This window comes from Pipistrellus kuhlii, unplaced genomic scaffold (assembly GCF_014108245.1).
Source record: "Pipistrellus kuhlii isolate mPipKuh1 unplaced genomic scaffold, mPipKuh1.p scaffold_m20_p_9, whole genome shotgun sequence".
Classification (NCBI taxonomy): domain Eukaryota; kingdom Metazoa; phylum Chordata; class Mammalia; order Chiroptera; family Vespertilionidae; genus Pipistrellus; species Pipistrellus kuhlii.
The window spans coordinates 11,004,915-11,027,050 of NW_023425595.1; the positions used below are offsets into that span (position 1 = coordinate 11,004,915).

The following is a 22,136-nucleotide window of genomic DNA, read 5'->3' on the forward strand; positions in this document are numbered from 1 at the left end:
TTATTTAGCAAACAATTTCTTTTGGATAGCTTTCCTGATTGCTTTTTTAACATCTTTGTTCCTCAGACTATAGATCAAAGGATTTAACATAGGACTGACAAAGATATAAAACACAGCTACAATTTTCCCCTGCTCTACAGATGTCTCGGAAGGGGGCCTCAGGTACATACAAAACAGTGTCCCATAAAAGATAGTGACAGCTGTCAGATGTGACCCACAGGTAGAGAAGGCTTTGTGCCTCCCCTCAGCAGAGCAAATACACAAAATGGCTGCGAAAATGAAAATGTAGGAGCTACAAATCATGGTGAGAGAGCAGGTTAGGTTGGCACCAGCCACCACAAACATGGCAGTTTCTTTGACATAAGTATCTGAGCAGGCAAGGACTAACAGAGGTGGGTCAGCACAGTAAAAGTGGTTGATTTCATTGGGTCCACAGAAGGAGAGACGAAGCATGAGGATGGTCTGGACCAGACCATTTGCAAAGCCATAAGTGTAAGGAATCACAACGAGGGAGATGCAGACACCTCTGGACATTCTGCTACCATATAGCAAGGGTTTGCAGATGGCCATGTAGCGGTCATACGCCATCACGGTGAGCATATAATAATCTGTGATCACCAAGGCAATGAAGAAGTGGAATTGTATGAAGCAACCAGTGACGGAAATGGTTTTGCTCTTGGATAAGAAATTAACTAGCATCTCAGGAGCGACATCGGTGGCATAGCAGAGGTCGACAAAGGAGAGGTGGCTGAGGAAGAAGTACATTGGAGTGTGAAGTCTTGAGTCAGCCCTGATTAGCAAGATCATGCTCACGTTGCCAGTCACCGTGATCAGGTAGATGGCCAGGAACACCACAAAAAGGACAGGCTGCAGCTCTGCTGTCTGTCTGTCAGACCCAGGAGAATAAACTCAGTCACCACCGTGTCGTTCTTCCTGGACATGGTGATTGGTTGGCTGCAAGTGAGATCTACATAAAGGAAATAGAGATTCATGTCTTTTGTCATTCATCATGTCATCTGATACTTCTTCCTCTTCTCTCAAACTCGTAAATACCCGTGGCATAAAAAGTAGCCCCATAAGCATGCAATTGATGTTTTCACTATCCAAATTAATACAGAGCTCTTTTATAATCAGTGTGGATAAAAAAGGGGCCACAGGCTAACCTGATAAGCACAGAGAAGACCTGCGTGGCAGTCTCGCAAACTCAAAAGATAAGGCAACCACAAAAGACTGTCTAAAATTAAAACTTTAACTAAAAGCAGTTTATGGTGGGTAGTCATGTCCTAGGCCAGAATCTTCCCTGACAAATGCTAATAAGTAAGGTCAATCTTTACCTTAACTGAGCCTATTGTCTTTTTGCTTCTAAGATAATATACCTGTGAAATGTCAGGGTAACTTGTAACTTCCCTTTTTCCATTCCTCTCAGGGCACAACGAAGGATTGAGATCATAAGTCCCTTCATTGTCATTGTTATCAAGTTAATTGTTGACTGTTAACTATTCTGTACTCTCTTAAGTAAAGAAGTATGTGCCTATCATTTTACTTTTTATCCAATCCCAGCTTTGCTTTCTCCCATCTTCCTAATGTACCACAAATGTATTTCATGTATCCCGCTTACCTCTCCTCCTTAGATTGCAATGTATAAAACAAAGTGAAAAATTGCCGTTCTCTGGAGCATTATCCTAATACTTTGAAATTCTGCTTCCTGGCAATTGTCGACAGTTTGCCTCAAATAAACTCACAAAAATTCTTTACAGGTTTGAATGATTTTTGCATTAACATAGGGCAGTATATTGTTAAATGCTTTCTGCAATTCTATTCATGTTTGAAAATCCTTTATCTTTGCTGCAAGTCTTTATCACATTTGTTTGCTTACAATCTCCTTCCTTGAACAATATTTTTCAGCATTGCTTTTCTTGGAAATTGTAATCCCATTTTTTTTCTGATATACCTGTATTTTAGTATCTAAAGTAGGGGTGTCGAACTCAATCAGAGAAGGGGCCAAAATCTAAAATCCAGCCTAAATCGCGGGCCAAATGGTTTACTGAACAGTCATAAACTGTCATTGTGATGGAAACGCAGCGGAATGCAGTGATGACAGCGCGGTGGGGCCACATTGCAAGGCCAGGCGGGACGGATTTGGCCCGCGGGCCTTGTGTTGACACATGTGATCTAAAGCATCAATATTAAAACTCATTTGTTTTTTCACAGCTGAATGAACTTAGGGAAGTGGTACTGATGTATAGCACACATTTTTATAAAATTAGAATCTGGCCCTAGCCTGTTTGGCTCAATGGATAGAGTGTCAGCTTGCGGACCAAAACGGATCCCAGGTTCAAATCCAGTCAAGGACACATACCTTGGTTGCAGGCTCCTTCCTGACCTGGGGCCCTGGTTGGGACATATGCAGAGGCAACCATTCAAAGTGTTTCTCTCACGTCCACACACTCTAAAAATCAATGGAAAAATATCCTCTGGTGAAGATTAAAAAATACAAATAAAAAGTAGAATTAGAATCTGTCTACCTGACCCTCTAAATTAAAGTTTGTTTTCAAGTTGTATCCTCACCTTGCAATGCATGTTCATTTTCTTCTAATTCCTAGTGAGGCTTGGGCAGATTATTCATTTCTCAGTGTGTATGTTTCCTCAGATATAAAATTTGGTTACTAGTAGCAACTTCCTCCATGTCAGAGAGATCAACATGGCAAAACTTTAAAAATGTCTGACATGTAGTAAGCACTTAATAATTTGTAGCTACTATAATTTTTGGTGAAAAAAAAAATCCAGATCTAGTCTAAAACAAGACTCAACATAAAAGTGTAAGCTCCTTAAGAGCAAGGAGTTTATAAACTGTAGCTACAGCCTCAGTGGCACCTAAACCAATGCTTTCCCAAATGAAGGCAATTGATTATTATTGATAGAATGAATGTTCTCTTTGGTCTAGTTATCTTCTCATTATAAATACTATTCCATTGTACATTTAAAATGCTTGGACTCTGAGAATAGTCTGATATAGTAAAATTTAATTCAAGATAATTATTAATTCATCAGAATATGTTTCAGCTCATAATTTTATTTTGTTGAATAAAATATTTTTAGATCCTCAAATATATCTTATAAAAGGTAATCTTACTGTGAAAGAAGAGTGATTTGCCAATGACAGGATAGACATAAGAAAATATGAAGAGTTTATAACAGAATTGTTATATTGGGACCAAATCCCTATGGTTCAATTATTTCAAGTAGAAAGTCATTCAGACTATAAACAGCCACTATGGTTTTATTATTTTGCTCATCTTATATCATCAGAGAATCAAAGCCCCCAAGAAAAATGAAGTGATGAGATTCATTATTTGTTTTAATATGTTTTTATTTTTAAATATATTTTTATTGATTTCAGAGAGGAAAGAAGAGGAGAAAGATAGAAACATCAATGATGAGAGAAATTTTATTTTTTGCATGTTTCTGTTCAATTTGCCCAACACCATTTATTGAATAGATTAAGTATACACCGTTGTATGTTCTTGCCTACTTTCTTATATGATTGAACACAGAAGTGTAGGTTTATTTCTGGGCTATCTATTCTGTTACATTGATCTTTGTGTCAGTTTTTATACCAGTCCTTTGCTGTTTTGTTCATTTGTTTGTTTAAACACAAATAAACACAGTATTGTTAAGGGAGAAAATAATACAGTAGCATCTTGGATTAGAAGGGATCTGGATAACTATCCAGTTCAATGCAGATATGGAACAGTGTTGAACCCCTGCTTTTTCCTACATTCATATTTAAATTCTCACATCAGTATATAAAATTCTTTTATTTTAAATGATGGGATCTGGGTGGTCCTGGAAACACGCAGTATTTGTTTACTTGTTTTCTTACTCATAAAATTAATAATTGTTCATCTTAGAAATTTGGTGTATAGATATAAAGAAAAAGTCTTAGTTTTCTTTAATTCTAATATCTTACAAGTTACCATAGTGTATACATTGTTGTACCCTTCTTTTTTACAAAAAGCTATAAAAAATTATTTGCCCTTTCCTTAACTGGAAGCTTCTTCATTTTAATGTCTGGCTACATTTAAATGGGAAAGTCCATCATGTGATTGTCACTCTTCTTTTTGATCCCAGCCAGCACACCCTTATAAAGGACACAGTTGTGTACAACCAGCCTCTGCTCCAGCTGCCATCTGCCAGTGTCCAGCCAAGCATTCAATGCAGGCTGTCCTCACTTTGCACAGCACTGTGGTAACTGAGACCCATACAAAGCAAGGAGACACTTCCAGTCTTCCCAAGCTTCCTTAGCATGGTACCTTGCCAAAGAGGGCTGCCTAAATTTAATGCATCCCTGCCTTGCTTTTTCTCATTTATAACACAAACATTACAATGAAAATCTTCTCCAGGGGCTTTATTATGCCTTCTGCACATGCTTAAAATTGGAATAGCTGAGTGAAAGTGTACAGATACTTTTTAAGACTCCTTACCACACAATGTTAAATTGATTTCCAGAGAAGCTGTAATTGTTTTCCCTGATACCCTTAATGGAAAAAGTGCCAGTCTTCCTGAACTCTCTTGAAAATAAATACACAAAAAGGGTATCTTATTTCATATTTTTATTACTAGTCTCTTGTCTAATTAATTTTAGCATTTTTGTATTTGTATCCATTTTCTAAACATAACCTTTGACATTTACTTATATCACAGTGACATAAATAATTTGATTGGTTTCTTTGATTAGGAGTAATACTTTCCAAAATATATGCCTCTTAATTTTAAGGAGTTTTATGATTAAATTTGAGTGACTCTTTAACTAAAGTTTTCCACTGCAACTAATCTCAAAAATATGTGCTGTTGGTTATTTAAGAATTTAATATTTATCTTAATGCAGATCAACATAAATTTTATTTAGTGTTTCTCAACTCACAGCTAAGCAGTATGTGTGGATATGTCAATTCTTTGGAGGGACAGTTGCTAACAAAGGGCAATCTAGTTAGGTATAAGATTCTGTGTTTAGATATCTTGGTTGAAAAATAATGTTGCATTATGGACACTAGAATGGTGCAAAAATAAATGTTTGTGTAAAAGTGTTAATCAATACACAATATTAAGGTGCCAAGGATACATGTTGTTCTCATTAGTTATGTCACAAGCACTTATCTGCTTTTCTAGCAAAAATAAATTTAAAAAATTACCTGTAAACTTTCATTCTTAGGCAGATCTCATTATGGCCTTCATTCCATACATATATCCATCAAATCTGGGGACCAAGTTATAATAATACTACTAAAATTAAAATATTTTAATATATTTTCCAAATAATTTACAATGGGTATTATTGTGTATGCTAGAGGCCCAGTGCATGAAATTTGTACATGGAAGGGGGATCCCCTCAGCTCAGCCTGCACCCTCTACAATCCAGGATCCCTCAGGGGATGCCCAACTGCTGGTTAAACTGGCAGTATCAGACATCCCTCTCACAATTTTGGACTGCTGGCTCCTAACTGCTCACTTGCCTACCAGCCTGATCACCCCTAACTTGCCCCCCACATCCTATAAGTCTGGTTGCCCCTAACTGCTCCCCTTGCCAGTTTGGTCACTCCTCACTGCCCCTCCTGCCAGCCTGATGGACTCTAACTTCCCCTTGCCCCCGACTGACCTGGTCATCCCTCGCTGACCCCCCTGCCAGGTTGGTTGCCCACTACTGCCCCTTCCTCGCTGGCCTGGTCATGGTCACTGCCTATATAGATATAGATATAGATATAGATATAGATATAGATATAGATAGATAGATAGATAGCCATATTTGATTTTCATGTATATATGTTCATATACTTCCAAGATGAAACCCTCATATACATAACTTCTGGGTTAAAAAATATTAAATACTTAGAAGCATAAAATTTGCATTCTCTAAGATAAATTTAAAAGAAAAAATAATGAAGATGGAATTTCTCTAATAGGAGTTAGCACATCTTAAGTCTACATTATTTGCAATAATTTGGCTTAAAACACATATATAGAAAAATCAAATGAATAGAAGAGGTAGGCCAGAAATAGATTTATTTAGTGTACAATGAAGATAACATATCAGTGGGTAAACAAAGGGTTGCTTAATAAATAATAGAAAGAAATGGGTTAAAACGTAACTAAAAAATTTACGAACATTATAAAATACAAGATTGTATCCAGAGTAATTTAAGATAATCCTGTAAAATATTGTCCTAAAAAATTAGTAACATGATATAGATACTTGTTTAATTAAATTGAGGATTGAGAAAATTACAAATCAAAAAATAATTGATAAAGATTTTCTAAATAAAACTGTAAATATTTTATATGAGGAGTTATCAGAAATAATATGAAAGGCACTCATCAAACTAATTATTTTCTTTATTTGTCAAATATACATTTCAAAAATTCTCCTGTCAAAATAAAATAGAATTTCTTCCTAAGAATTTCAGTTGAGACAACAAAGAAGCAAATAACCTTAAATGATGATACAGTTAAATGATTATTATCTATTACAAGTCATATGTATAAGCTGTTAAAAACTTTATGGAAGAAATTTTACCCATAGAAAAATTTAGCAAGAGCTTTGAAAATGTACAAAACATTTAATTAAGCAATTACACTTCTAGGAATCTATTCTAAAGGAACTATCAAAGAAATATGTACATAGATACTAAATAGTCTTAAAAATAATAGGATATATCAACATGTTGAAATAATACTTTGCAAGATAAATCAAATAGAAAAATACACCATAATATTAAAGAGTTCTCTTTAAGTAGGAAATTGTAAGTAAATTTTTCTTTCATGTCTTATATCTTTTGATATTTTTCACTTTGTTTTTTTTACCATCAATATGTATTATTTTTATAACTAAGATCAATATGAATTAACTATTAAGAATTATACTACATTAAAAATGGTGTCTATCAAAATATTTAGTCTGTATGAAGTACAAACAATATATTATCAAGTGAAAATCAATGTCCATACTTGTATATGGTAAATTATTTCAATTTTATTTTATTAATATTGAGAAGGAATACACAAAAAGCAAACAAATTATCTGCTGATAAATATTGCTTTTTTTCTGTCTGTATTTCCAAGTTATCTATAACAAACCTGTGTGCTTTTACAATTTAGACAATATATTCATAAAATACAGTCTAAATGTGTCTCCCATATAGCAAAATTGCCTTCTTTACATGAAACAGAAACACAATTCTACTTATATTGCACGCAAGTTACCACATTTACCTGAAATAACAGAGGGAATTTACATTAGGGTATAGCAATGACATTGTCAGTTTACTGTCCCCAACATGCCATCCAGCATTTGCAGTGTGTTGAGGAGTTTAACCACTGCACTGTGAGTTGGAAAAAGAAAGAATGGGAAATTAGTGGGTTTATCTGTGGAAGTGACTTTGGGTTGGCCATTTATTCTTTCTGTGCATAAGACTCCAAATGCTATAAAATGAAGATAATTTCCTACTAGCTCATTTGTGAAAATTAAAAGGTAGTGATATAAAAGTTAGCATTAAACTAAAATAGAGTATCACATATTATGCTTGTTAATTTATGCTCTATTTATCTCTAATGAAATTTTGAGGTAGCATTCAATAAAAGATTTAGACAATGGGAAAAGTTCATTGCAGTGTTACAATAGCCAAGATTTAAAAGCAGCCCACGTGTCCATCAATAGGTGAGTGGATAAAAATGCTGTGATACATTTATACAATGCAGTACTACTCAACTCAAATGTAAAAAAAAAAAAAAAGGAAATCTTACCCTTTCTGACAACATGGATGGACCTGGAGAGCATTATGTTAAGTGAAATAAGCCACGCAGAGAAAGACAAGTACCATCTTATTTCACTCATGTGTGGAATCTAATTAACAAAGTAAGATAACAAGCAGAATAGAGACAGACTCATAGATAGAGAGCAGGCTGGCAGTTGTTGAGGTGCAGGGGTGGTGGTGGAGGGATTGAGTGCAAAAGAGAGAAAGAACTCATGGACATAGGACAAAAGTGTGGTGATTGCCAGAGTGAAGTGGAGGTGGAGGTATGTATAGAAAAGGGTATAGAGGGGATAAAATGGTGACTGAAGGAGACTTGACTTTGGATGGTGAATACACAATATAATATTTGTATATACAATTGTATAATACATTTTATTAGTGTATAGCAATAACCTCAAAACCTATATTAATTATATCAACCAATGTTACCCTAATAAATTCAATGGAAAAAAATTTTTAAAAAAAAATTGGAACCAGGAAATCTATTACATTTAGAATCCCTCTCAATCATTTCTAGGCTCTAATAATTATTTATCACAGACGCTGGTAATTTGAAATTAACTGATGCCTAAATTTCATTTTTATGGAAGAGATTTTCTCTAGTCATTTGCTTTATGGCATGGATCACATCTTTATTCCTTAGACTGTAGATCAATGGGTTCAGCATTGGACTCAAAAAAGTATAAAAGACTGCAATTATTTTGGACTCCTCTACAGACCTTTCCGATGGAGTCCTTACGTACATGCAGAAAAGGGTTCCATAAAATATAGTGACTGTTGTCAGGTGGGAAGCACAAGTAGAGAAGGCTTTATGCCTGCCTTCGGCAGAATGGATCTTCAGGATGGCTGTAAGAATGAAGAGGTAGGAAAGAAGAATGATGAAGAGAGAGCTGGAGAGAGTAAACCCAGCAACTATCAGCATTGCCATTGTTTTGACGTAGGTGTCAGAGCAGGCCAACATTATAAGAGGAGGATCTGCACAGTAGAAATGATTGATCTCAAGAGAGCTGCAGAAGGACAAGTGAAAAGTCAGCAGTGTCTGAGAAAGTCCATTAAGAAAACCAAAAGCATAAGGGACCATGACTAGAGAGATACAAATGTCCTTGGACATTCTGGTACTGTAATGTAAAGGGCTGCAAATGGCTACATAGCGATCCAATGCCATGGAAGCCAGGATGTAAAACTCAGTGATCACCAGAGAGATGAAGAGAAAACACTGTGAGAAGCATCCAGCATAGGAGATGGTCTTCTGGTCTGAGAGGAAATTGTACAGCATATTTGGAGTAATGTTGGAGGAATAGCAAATGTCTACAAAGGAGAGGTGGCTAAGGAAGAAATACATGGGAGTTTGAAGGTGGGAATTGGCCCTGATCAGCACGATCATGCTCATATTCCCTGCCAGAGTGATTAGATATATCATCAGAAACACCCCAAACAGGATCTTCTCTAGTACTGGGTCAACTGTGAGTCCTAAGAGAATGAATTCTGTCACTAGAGTGTGGTTTTGGGAAGACATTTTCTTAAGCTTTGAAAAACTGAAATTGACAAAAAAAAAAAAAAAAAAGAAGTGAAAAATTTTGTCTGATCAAGATTCGGCATTTATCTCATCCATTTTATTATTTATCCCAGCCATTTTATCACTTACCCTTTGATCTCTTTGATTGATTTATCTAATAGGATCTTACTCTTTTCTTTTCAATAACACATCAGAATTTCTACACAAATATTTTTCTTGGTGTCTCTGTGTTTTCTGTCTCTTTCTCTCTGTAACTCAAAATGTTTTCTTTTTATTGCAGACGAGCATGCACACATTTATACCTCTGTTCTTGAAAAGGTCCATGTTTAGTATTGTTTTTCTAATTTGGGGGGAGAAAAGGCACAGGAATTAAAAACTGATAGAAAAAAGCAGCAAGTCATAGGCATCATTCAATGGAAAAATGAATGAAGTTAGATTTCTAGGGTTCCTTCAAAGTGATGTCCTGTTTTTCAGATATAATATAGAAAATAAATCTTTAGCACATCATTTTCCATTGTCATCCCTAGTTGTTTGACTTAATTTTCTTCAGGAAACGTTGAATTAGTAAATCTATTTCTTAATATGCAGGTTGTGGCAAAAGTGGGTTACAGATGTGAGTATTAAAAGCATAGAGTTTATTCTTGTATTACTCTTTGTTAATTGTATTACTTTCCAACTGAGCAACTGTAAATCTACTTTTGCCACACCCTGTATAGCTAAAAGGATACAGAATGAAGAATTGTTCTCTCTGCTTTGTGAAATCACCCATTTATTCATGTACATTACAAAGATTAATTTTTTTTCTGGTTAAGGATCTGGGGTTACAGCAGTGACCAAATTCCCCATCCTCATGTAGCATATATTGTAGGAAAAGGTACAACACATAAAGAAAAATATGTAAATAATGTCAGAAGCAAGTACTAGGAAGAAAAATAAAGATGGGATGCTTTTAGATGGCTATTCTGAGAAGATAAAAATGTGAACAGAGTGCAAATATCTGGAGAAGAATGAGGAATATTCCCAGTTTCTGCACAAATAACACACATGTGAAAATATTTGTCTAGGAAAGCTCAGCTAACAGAGTTTCACTTACTCCTGAAACCACTATCAATTCTTTGTAAAAATAAGATATGACTAGAAAAAAAATGTGCTTTAAGAATTGCAGCATACAGTTATTTTATTTAGCTTTTACATACACATCAAAAGACCTTGCATATAATAATGGAATTTTAGACACGTTATGAAATATTATATCAATTAAAAAAAACAAGTATAATTGTTGAAAATAGTTTTCTATTTTAGTGAGGTACTGATTTCCACACTGAAAAGGAAACATATTTTTAGTGAATAAACATGGAAAATGACCTACCTCTAAAAGTTGATTTATCATTTTTATAAAAACAAGATGAGAAGATTTATAATATATTTCTTGGGTATTTATATTCCCTAGAGTATTTATAAAATAATTAGAAAGAACCAATTAAAGTCATCATTTTTTTTCTCAAGGGCACAACCTTAATTTGGGGCTTTGAGATTCTAATTTCTCTTCTGAGGCCAAAGTCTCTAAATCTATGTACATTGCTTGGGACTGAGTGCATGGAAATATTTAGCACAAATAGAATAATTAGCGGTCGGGTAAAACTATGAAAGGAGGAAAATGTGCGTAGATAAGTTTTGTACTTTTTAAAATCCTTATTGTTGAAAGTATTCCATAAATTCCCCTTATCCCCCATTGACCTCTTCAAGCCCACCACCACCATCTTGAGAGGATTCTGATGAAAAGATGCTCATCAGAAGTCTTCAGTATTTCTAAACACTGAGGTGAGGTCATCTCATGAGAGTGAGGAAAAGGAAGTGAAGTTCGTGAGAAATTTGGGGAACAGAAAGAGTGTTGAGAGCAGGAGTCACATAACCAATGGCCAGGGGTGAGGACCCTTTGAAAGTTGAACATTATGGATTTATACGGAAACCAGTTTGTTCCATTGAGCTAATTTCATCAACAAGTTAGGAATTAAAGTGGGTCTGAGAGCCAGGATCATTCATAAAATTGATATTTGAGGAGGAAGGTTGAAAATGGAATAAAGACTATTTGAACATTATTTGGAGCTGCATTTTCTGGAGCATAAAGGCTCTTCAGATGTTTTCTTTGGTCTGTATCTTCCAGAGCACTGATGGTTTCAGGTCAGTAAAGAGTTCAAATATAGTCTGACTAAGATAGGAGAGGTGTCTCTGACTTTGTTAGATCTCCAAATAATGGATTACAGGTTGAGAAATCAGTCAGTGAGATAAAGCTATCACTGATTTGGGTTGTTTTATTGAGCAGGATGCAAGATTGATTTCTTTCCTGGGTTCTGTTCCAGGTGGATTCAAAGAATGAAGCCACGGAAAAAAGGTGGTAGTTAAAAAGTCCAGAAACTTTCCTGCAAGCAAATACTACCTGTAAAACCTTAATTCTAAATTCTAAGCCTAAAACTCTATCCTCTTGGCGCAGAGGGGCCACATAAGAAAGGTGTCCTCTAAGTTCCTAATCCTAAGACTCTGTCCCTTCTGGGGGGACAGAGGGTCCTCTAAAAAGGGTAACCACTCTTTCTTTGTCTTGAGGCATTAAATAGGCTAGAGACCCTCCTTTTCTACGTGGGGCCTTAGCCCTGTAATCAGCTCCCACAACCCCCATCTCTACAATTTTCCTTATTTTGTCATCTCATCTGTTTAGGTGAAAGTCACTTTTGATTTATCTTATGGTTTTCTCCCACTTGTGCCGGCTAGAGATATCCTATTGTATAGCTCTCCCAGCTGCTCAGGTCAGGGCTACTTTTGATCTATTGTCTGCCAAGAGCATCTCCTCCTGCTGAAAAAGTGCCCCCCACAATTTGAGTAATCCTATCCTATATAATCTACCTATACTAATAATATCTATATTATGCTAATTAGACCAGGTTGACCCGGCCATCTTCCAGACATCTGACTTCCTTCCAGACAAAGCCATGGTGGTAGGGGCCAAGGCAGAGGCAGTTAGGGACAATCAGGGGCAATCAGGCTGGCAGGGGAGGGCAGTTAGAGGCAATCAGGCTAGCAGGAGAGGGCAGTTAGGGGCAATCAGGTAGGCAGGCAGAGAGGTTAGGGGTGATCAGGCAGGCAGGGGGCAAAGTAGGGGCAATCAGGCCAAAGGGAGAGCAAAGTAGGGATGATCATGCTGGCAGGGGAGCAAGGTAGGGACAATTAGGCCAGCAGGCAGAGGGGTTAGGGGCGATTAGGCAGGCCGGCAGGTGAATGGTTAGGAGCCAGTTGTGAGAGATTGTGAGACATTGTGAGAGAAATGTCTGACAGCAATCAGACAACCTCCAAGAGACCCAAATTGGAGAGGGTGCAGGCCAGGCTGAAGAACCCCCCTCTATGCATGAATTTCATGCACCAGGCCTCTTTCTACTAGTAAAAATGTAGGTTATCACATTTGAAAAGATTTAAGCATTGCCACATTTTTTTTCTTAATTGAAGTAGAAAATTTTTTCTGTTCTATCCTGATTCCTTACACTAGTAAAATAATAACATTTAAAGAAGAAAATCAAGTGTTTAAATCCTATGAAAAATATGTTTGTAGTAGAATTGTACACCCCAATGTAGGATTGCAGAGTCCTCATTTTTGGGCTCTTTAATGTGAGGTTTCCTTATTTTACACAAAATGACTGAATATTTGACCCCTCTTTAAGCAGAATGCCTTCTTTCACTCTGATGAAAATTTGTCCTAAAGTATGTATGTATGTATTTAATGTATTGACTGGAATGGATCCTGGAACCCTTCAGTCTGAAGGCTGACAGTCTATCCACTGAGCCAAAGCAGTCAGGGCTGAACTTCTTTAGTGAAGTGTTTATCTTCGTCTAAACCAAGCCCTGTCCATTGTTCTTGTGCATCTAATTTAACTCCTCTTTGGAATACCAGTCATCCTCTTTTTCACACCCCTGAGAGGTGTCACTACCCTTCAGGGAGCACATAGTCTTACTGAGTCTGAAACTTCCTTTGTTCCACTTCCTGTAATCTTCCTTATGTTCCCTCCTTAATTCCAAATGTGTGAATGAAGCAAAACTGTCATTCTCTGGAACTTTTGAAATCTTGCTTCCTGGCAATGTTGTTAGTTTGGCTAAAATAAACCCATAAAAATTCTCTACAGGTTTGGATATTCTTAGTTGACAACACAATAAACATTTGATCCATTTCAGGCAACAGCTGTTCTTTCTAAAGAGAAGCAGCCTTGCCTGCAATGTAAATTCTAGGCCAGAATGTGAAAAGTCTGTGAAGGAGAATAAGTGGACCCATAATATGAACAGAAAATGAGAACTACAGAAAGAGAGAGACGAGAGAGAGGGGGGGGGGGGGTAGGGCACTGAGTTTTCCAGGTATGTTTCTATGTTGATTTGAACTATTTGTTCCTTCATGGAAAACCATCCTGAATACTCTGTTATTATATGTTAAAATCACATTTTTTGTAAAATGACAGATATAAGACACTGAAATATCATCTGTTTATTAAAATGTTTAGTTTCAAAGAAGATAATACAGCTTTTTGTTTTTAATTGTCAACAGATGACCTAACCAAGAATAAGAGAACTTTTCTAACACTGCCTTTATGAAATTGTCATTATTGGGCACTTTACATTTCAGATGCCAAAAGCAACAGTTTGTCTTCCATCATCCTGCATCTTTAATTGGAATGATTCTTAGACAGTCTTCATATGTGCTGTCACAGTTCCATGACTCCATAATAAACCACCAATAAAAGTTTTCAAATGATTACTTCATCTCTTTTAAGTGTCTGATTTTGTACTAGGATCTATTTGTCTTTCAATGGCAAAGGGATATGCTGGAATCACACCTAGTATAGTATTATATCCAATCCCAGCCAATTTAAAACATATTCTGTTGGCATGCCGGTGGTCACTTTCTGTAAAGAAAACTTGTCTCAATTATATTGTAGCCAGCAGCAAAATAAACAAAGAACTTGCCTTAGCTCTTTAAGTTTAATGTGCTTACTCAAAGACCAAACAACATGACACTTCATCTTCAGAAATTATAAAGAATACTTCTTTTGTAAGTCTCAGAAACTTCTGCTCCATGAGCCTTGTTCTTGTCCTGTGATTCCTTTTTATCTTTACTTATGCTGTAATTTGTTCCCATCATTCCCTCAGTCATCTAGATTACTTGCCCTGGTTAAAAACACTTGACCTCGGCACCTGATTGGAGGATTAAGTTCAGATTTTTCTTTCTGGTTCACTGGGGACAAGAGGCAGTCTCTTAGCCTGGTTTTAGTCCGCTGGATATATTCTGGCTCAGCCTATTCCTTATCACCAGTCTTCTGGCAGTTAAAACACCACTGTCCAATCTCAGAGTCATCAAACAGATGAGGAGATGGAATCATTCCTCACACCACTCATTCTTTCTCTGTACCACCTACTTTTTTATTTGGCTTTATAACTCTGAATATGGATATTGGATTATTTTCAATCATATCAATTCTATGAAGTAAGTGGGATTTATACAGTGTCATCATGCTACCCGATGCCTGGGGCATTTGGTCTAACTCCACTATCAGAAAAAAAAAATAGCCTCATTATAGAATGAAATGGAGCTAGAATCAATGAAGATGGACTTGCTCATTTCTACATTCCCTCAGTGTGATAAAACTCCATGTTTTGCAACTCTAAGCACAGAAGTAAAAAGAGGTTGTTTTAAAAATTTTACCTAAAGAAGCTTTGACCTCCTTGTTTCTCAGACTATAGATGAGAGGATTTAGCATGGGGATGACCACTGTGTAAAACACAGACACCACTTTGTCCTGGTCCATTGAGTAACTGGAACTGGGGCGCAGGTACATGAACAGGATTGTGCCAAAGAAGATGGTGACCACTATCAAGTGGGACGCACAGGTAGAGAAGGCTTTGTGCCTCCCCGTGGCAGAATTGATCCTCAGGATGGCAGCAAGGATGTAGAGATAGGAAATGAGAATAGTTAGAAGGCAGCTCAGTTCATTAAAACTGGCAAAAGCAAAAATGACGATCTCGTTGACAAGTGTGTCAGAACAAGAGAGCTTCAGGAGGGGTGGAGTGTCACAGAAAAAGTGGTTGATGACATTTGAACGGCAGAAAGACAGTTGGAAGGTGAAGCCAGTGTGAATGGAAGCATTTATAAAGCCTACAAGATACGTGGCCAACACCAACATGATATTAAGATGAGGGGACATAGTGACCGTGTAAAGAAGAGGCTTGCAGATGGCCACGTACCGGTCATAAGCCATCACAGCCAACAGGAAACCTTCGATACCAGCAAAAGAACCAAAAAAGAAGAATTGGGTGGCACATTCACTAAATGAAATGATTGGTTTCTCCACCCAAAAATTCACCAGCATATTAGGGGCAACGACAGAAGAATAACAGAAATCAACAAGGGACAAGTTACTGAGAAAGAAGTACATTGGAGTGTGGAGACGTGAGTCAATCCTGATTAATACGATCATTCCAAGATTCCCAAACACAGTGATAATATAGATGACCAGAAACACCGTAAAAAGAAGAGAGCATAGCTCTGGATGATTGCTGAATCCCAGGAGTACAAATTCAGTCACTGTTGAATCGTTGCTCATACCTTTGTCTCAGAATGGATACTTCATTTGCTGGGATAAAAAAGAAATCAAGAAAATCAGTTGTACAGAAAAACACCAGGAAAATCAAATAGCTCATTCTCTGCTATAAGTAAAATTGCTTCTAAGATGTCTTAAGAAAATATGTTTCAAACCTCTTTTTATTCTTATTGCACTAAGAAAAAGTTTCCTTAGGGAAACTCAGGAACCTATTTTATTTAATATTTAACGTGTGTGTGTGTGTGTGTGTGTGTGTGTGTGTGGTTTTCAATGATTGATCTTTATTAGTCTATGTCCTACCTTACCTTCTAACTTTCTCTCTTCTTCCCTTGATCCTTCTGTCTTCACCAGCTACCATCAATTCCTTTGCACTCTCATTGGCAATTTAAAATATGATACAGTTAACTGTACTTGCTGTATCCTTTCCTATTTTCTGTTAAGCCCACTCAAATCTGGTTTTGACCACATTACCCATGGAAACTGATCTTGCCTAAGTCATCAGGAATCTTTATTTTTACCAAACCCAGTGGTCAATTAGTCCTCACCTTTTTTTATCTATCAATAACATTTGATGGAGTTTATTATTACTCCTTGAAAGAGTTTCTTTTCTAATCTTCCAGAACACCAGACTGGGAGTTTTCCTCCCACTATATGGATTGCTCCTTCTCAGTCTTCTTCCACTTCTTTCCTCTGACTCTTAAGATTGGAATACTTCAGAACTCAGTCCTCATTCTCCTTTCTATCCTAATTATACTTGACCTTAATGGTTTTATTCAATATCATTGCTTTAAATATCATCTATATGTTTAGAACACCTAAATTTATATCTCCAGACTTTACCTCTTTTCCCAACTCCAGACTTAAAAGAAACTTCTTGTATATCTGAGTTAATATAGAATAGCAACTCAACAGCACCCAAAATTGAATTGAATTATTTATGTTCTCTCTTAATTTGCTCTAAACACAGCATTCATATGTCAAATCAATGACAACTCTATAGTTCCATTTGCTCAAATTATTACAAATAGATATTGGAAATATTGATCTCTTCTCTATCTAACACATACCATTTTATCAAATAAATATGTTGTCTCTATTTTCAAAATATATTAATAAGCCAATTACCTTCCACCACCTCCATTCCTACTACCAAGGCCCAAGACAACATCATCTTTCATCTAGATTATTGCAATAGCCTCTTAGCTGATCTTTCTGTTCCTAAAATCAAATAAATTCTTTTTTATAAATAACCACTTTTAAAATTTTGCAGCCATTTCATAGAGTTCTGCTTTATGCATATATATATATTACATATGTAACAAACATATAAATTGACATAGATAAAATTATATTGCCTATAATATGTATGATCCTATATGTGTGCATACACACATACATGTGTACATATACATTTGATGAAGGCTGAAAGTTATAAGCATTTTCTCAATTCGTACATATAAGAGCATGAAATTATTTTATTTAATGCCTTTAGAAGGCAATAAATATGTCAAGCATTTTGGCACTCTTTCTACACAAACTTAATTCAATTTTATTTGCACACACATTCACACACATATATATGCATATACTAAATATCTATAAAATTCTCATCTGTTACTAGTGATCCTAAATTCCTCTCTTCTAAAACAATCACATTAATTTAGTTCATAACAATAAATTCAGTGTGTCAGACATATAACAAAAGAGATGTTTATTTTCAATTACTTGAATGTTTTTTGAGTCCTCTTGGAAACTTTCTATATCTGAACACTTTGAGATAAATGAAATCATCTTACCTTTTGTCCTAAAGAAATATTCACTGGAAGTAGTGGTGCTTGTTAATTTACCTTTTTTTTTTGCTGTTGTTGTTTGTTGGGTGAATACACGTTTTCTGTTTCCTAGTGTGATGTTTATAGCTTTGATAAAATTAAATCATAAATTCAACAAAGATTAGAAAATGCCATTACTGAATTCAAGGCAGAGAGTCAGTCACCTTTATAAAAGCTATGATCAGTCTCATGAGACTTAGTCTCACAAAAGTCTAGCAATGTGCTGATCCAAAATTAAAGCTTGCATTTATTTTTCCCTGAAATAATTGAACTACATCTTCCCCAGTGACTCATGTATACCCTGGAGGGGGGGGGGGTAACTTAGGTATTTAGAGAAATGCAAAAAAAAATGATGTTATGATCCTAAGATTCACTGGAATTAATTAAGTGGTAAACAACTGAGCTTAGCTTGTCTCAAACCCTCAAATTTCACTCAAGATATGATCTCTACTTATTTATACTGGAATATGGTTCTTACTGCATTCATTAATCAATTCATTCAATAAGATATAGTGATTGTGTTTAATGGAGCAGACAATGTCTTTGGTACTTAGAGTAGCTAGCAAAACCAATCTTGTCACTTCCTCATATCTTGCATTTAGAGTTGGGAGAGAACTGCTATATTGGGTGAGATGAAAATAATGAAGTTGAAAGCCTGTCTATGGCCTATAATGTTACCTACTGTTCCTTTACAACACCTTTCTGATGTCAGTTATTTTCCTCCTGTCATTTGCTCACTCTGGTCCACATATATTTGTCTCCTTACTATTCCTTTAGCAAACCAAACATAATCTTTCCCATGGCCTTTGTATTTAATGTAGCATGCCTATAATGTCCTTTTACAGACATTCACATGATATTATCCCTATTTAGGTATCGATCAAATGTAATTTCCACAGGAAGCTCTTCTCTCACTCCACCGTTCTCTATTCTATTGCCTGCTTTATTTGTCTTCAAAATACAACTCATAGCAATATCAAACACACACACACACACACACACACACACACACACACACACACACGTGTGCATAAATACATACATACATACACATTTGGTATAGACAATAAAGTCTCCCTTATTTGAACACAAGTTTCATGAGATCAGGAACTTTGTGTTTGTGTTTTCTTACCTGCTTTATCTCCATTATTCAGTATGTTCCATTCCAGTTTTTCCATTAATAGATTTTTTAAACAATTTTATTGATGTATGCATATGTTCAAACTCATCAAATTGTATACATTAAATATGTGAAGCTTTTTGGTATATCAACAAACAGTTTTTGTTTATATTATGAGTAAATAAAGATATGAAAGGTGTTCATTTTCTTGTTCCAAGCACAAACTAAGGGAATATAACATAAAATACCATTTATAACTTAACATGGAGAAGGATATTTTAAGCCCAAGAACATGTAAATATGATGCTAAGATGCAGTCCCTCCTCATAGTACAAAAGGCATGATTATTTTATAGATGTCTGAGTATGATAGCTAAGTAAAGAACACCAATTTCTTAATCCTTTAATGTGCCCAAAGTCCTTAGATGCCAGGATGTCAATTTAATATGAAAATCTGGAATTCAGGTTAGGAATCAGGGCTGGAGATGTGGATTTAGATTCGTGACAGACTTCTTAAATCACCTAAGAAGTGGAGGCAGATGGAGAACCAATGTACCAATGAAGCAATGGAAAGGAATAAGTCAATAAGATTTTTGGGAGGGATAGAGATTAAAAAGTTAAAATACACTGATTATTACCCTCAAAATATTCCAATTAATTCACTAAATCAGTAAAATATTCCCCCATTGTTGCTGCTGTAGTCATCTATATAGATATAGATATAGATATGTGTATATATATATATATATATATATATATATATATATATATATAGAAGCCTAAGCAACTGTTACAACCAGAATGACTGGAATGACTGGAACGACCGATCATTATGATGTGCACTGACCACCAGGGGACAGATAGTCAATGAAGGAGCTGCCCCCAACCTGCAGGCCCTGATCGCCAATGGGGCCTGCAGGCCAACCTCCTGGTCCCTCCCCCAGCCAGGAGACCACAATCACCCTATATGGGCTGGGCACTGGGCTGGGATGGGGAACCAGGGGTGGGTTACAGTGGACACAGCCTCTTTCCCGGGAGGTGGGGGGGGTCAAAGGCCAGCTTCCTCCTTGGGGCCAGTGGCCAACCTCCCAGGTTCCTCCCCTTGTTCCTCCTTCAGCTGGCAGGCACAGTCATCGATCAAAGCCTGTCAGCCAACCTCATAGTTCTCCCCCCAGCTGGCAGGTCCTGGTCACCTGATCAGGGCTGGGCCCTGAGCTAGGATGGAAGATGGGGGGTGAGTGATGGTGGACATGGGTAGCAAGGGAAGGAGAAGGGAGGGAGGCCAAGGAGAAGTGGGGAAAGAGGAAGGTGGGGAGGTGGGAAACCACTCAGTGGTGGCATGTGGGTAGCAAGGAAAGGAGGCGGCAGGGATGCAGGGAGGCAGGGAACCAGGCATTGGCAGCATGTGGGCAGTGAGGGAAGAAGTAGGTGGGAAGGTGGGGAACTTGATCAGCCCTGACAATGGCCAGGCCTAGGGACCCCACTCATGCATGAATTTTGTGCACCAGGCCTCTGGTATTATTATAGCACCTGTTAAGATACGTTCTTGTGTCTTATTTGGTACTCTTGACATCCTTGTGAGTAGAATAGTGTTAGTATTTTAAGTGATTCCATGGTACATTAACCTGATTTGCCTTGCAGGATTTAAGTATTTAGTTCTCCAGCTTCCAAGTTTATTGGAAACTGACACTTCAGAGGTGAGGTTTGTCCCTGTTAAAAGGAATGCTATGCTCACATTCATCCCCTCCGTCCCAGTGGATAACGCATATCCAAAACAGATCATTGTGGAAGTACAAATACCTGGTCCTTTTTTCACAATTTTTACAATATTTATATATAAGAAAACTGATATTTAGCAAAGCTAAATATGGAAATTGTAGCTTAAATTTAAGCCAGCCACCTCTCAGTATTTGATAGTTTACCTGACAATGCCGTCATCCACTGTGTTGATTCATCATGTAGGCCCTAGGATACCCATGTAAGACACCAGATTAAGAACTATACCTTATTTTTTAAAAACCTGCTTTAGTATACACACAAAAAAAAATGTGGTTAAGCAATCAGACAAAATTAATATGAACACACATTTTCTTCTACATAACAGGATATGGTCACATGGCTTTACCATGTGGGCTTCTCTAAGATTTTCTTCAGGGCCCCTTTTACATCCTCGTTTTTCAAACTGTAGAGGAGGGGATTCAGCATAGGGATCACTACAGTATAAAACACAGAAACAATCTTGTCCTGCTCCATTGAGTAGCTAGATGTTGGGCGCAAGTACATGAAGAGAATTGTTCCAAGGAATATGGTGACAGCCATGAGGTGGGAGGCACAAGTAGAAAAGGCTTTGTGCCTACCCTCCAGGGAGGGCATTCCCAAGACGGCAATGAGGATACACAGGTAGGAGATGAGGACAATCACAACACAGCTGATGACACTGAAACTGGAGAAAGCCATGGTCACATGCAATTGCTGTGGGTGTCAGAGCAGGGGTGGGGTGTCACAGTAGAAATGATTGATCCGATTAGAGCCACAGAAGGACAATCTGAAGGTCATTCCTGTGTGGATGGCTGCATTCCCAAAGCCTGCTAGGAATGAGGTAGCTACTAGCAAGAAGCATATACTCCCAGACATGAGAACTGGGTATAACAGAGGATTCCAAATGGCTGCATAGCGGTCGTAGGCCATCATGGCCAACAGGAAGCAATTCAGTCCCCAGGAAGGAGCCAAAAAAGTAGAACTGGGCAGAACATCCACTAAAAGAAATGGCCTTATTCTCGGCCACCAGGTTCACCGGCATCTTAGGAGTAACAGAAGAAGAATAAGAGGCATCAACAAAAGAGAGGCTGCTGAGAAAGAAGTACATGGGGGTGTGGAGATGAGGGTCAACCTTAATCAACATGATCATCTCCAAATTACCCACCATAGTTGCCATATAGATTAACAGAAACAATCCAAAGAGGACAACTTGTAGAGCTGGATTATCTGAGAGTCCTAAGAGGATAAACTCTGTCACTTCAGTTTGATTCCTGCCTTGAACCTCTTTCATATATCTGATCATTTCAGCTGCAAAAACAAAGAAGACAGAATACGGCATAAACATCTTTTTGCTGACATATACACATATGTCTAACAGAAGAGTGCAAAATGAAAAATACACTAAAAAGTGTGTTGGACTTGATATCTAGTTAAAAGACATTAAAAAAACTAAATCTGAGTTATGAGTGTGCTATCT

General features: G+C 36.9%; 4 protein-coding genes across 4 annotated transcripts; all 4 read right to left on the minus strand.

The window, feature by feature from the left end:
- Positions 1 to 941, minus strand: LOC123651879 (olfactory receptor 1030-like). The gene is given in 2 exon segments (XM_045577739.1): positions 1 to 879; positions 882 to 941. Coding segments are annotated over 2 exon segments (939 nt in total).
- A 7,435-nt stretch (positions 942 to 8,376) lies between these two features.
- Positions 8,377 to 9,324, minus strand: LOC118712615 (olfactory receptor 5M10-like). Its single transcript, XM_036426541.1, has one exon. The coding sequence runs from the start codon at positions 9,322 to 9,324 to the stop codon at positions 8,377 to 8,379; it is 948 nt and encodes a 315-aa protein (XP_036282434.1).
- A 5,693-nt stretch (positions 9,325 to 15,017) lies between these two features.
- Positions 15,018 to 15,956, minus strand: LOC118713116 (olfactory receptor 1020-like). Its single transcript, XM_036427503.1, has one exon. It carries the CDS (start codon positions 15,954 to 15,956, stop codon positions 15,018 to 15,020), a length of 939 nt encoding a protein of 312 aa, XP_036283396.1.
- A 5,066-nt stretch (positions 15,957 to 21,022) lies between these two features.
- LOC118713117 (olfactory receptor 5AP2-like) lies at positions 21,023 to 21,962 on the minus strand. Its single transcript, XM_036427504.1, is given in 2 exon segments — positions 21,023 to 21,607; positions 21,609 to 21,962. Coding segments are annotated over 2 exon segments (939 nt in total).
- Between the last annotated feature and the right edge of the window lie 174 nt (positions 21,963 to 22,136).

Coding starts and splice junctions, on each gene's coding strand:
- LOC118712615 (XM_036426541.1), bottom strand. CDS start 9,324: ATGTCTTCCCAAAACCACACTCTAGTGACAGAATTCATTCTCTTAGGA.
- LOC118713116 (XM_036427503.1), bottom strand. CDS start 15,956: ATGAGCAACGATTCAACAGTGACTGAATTTGTACTCCTGGGATTCAGC.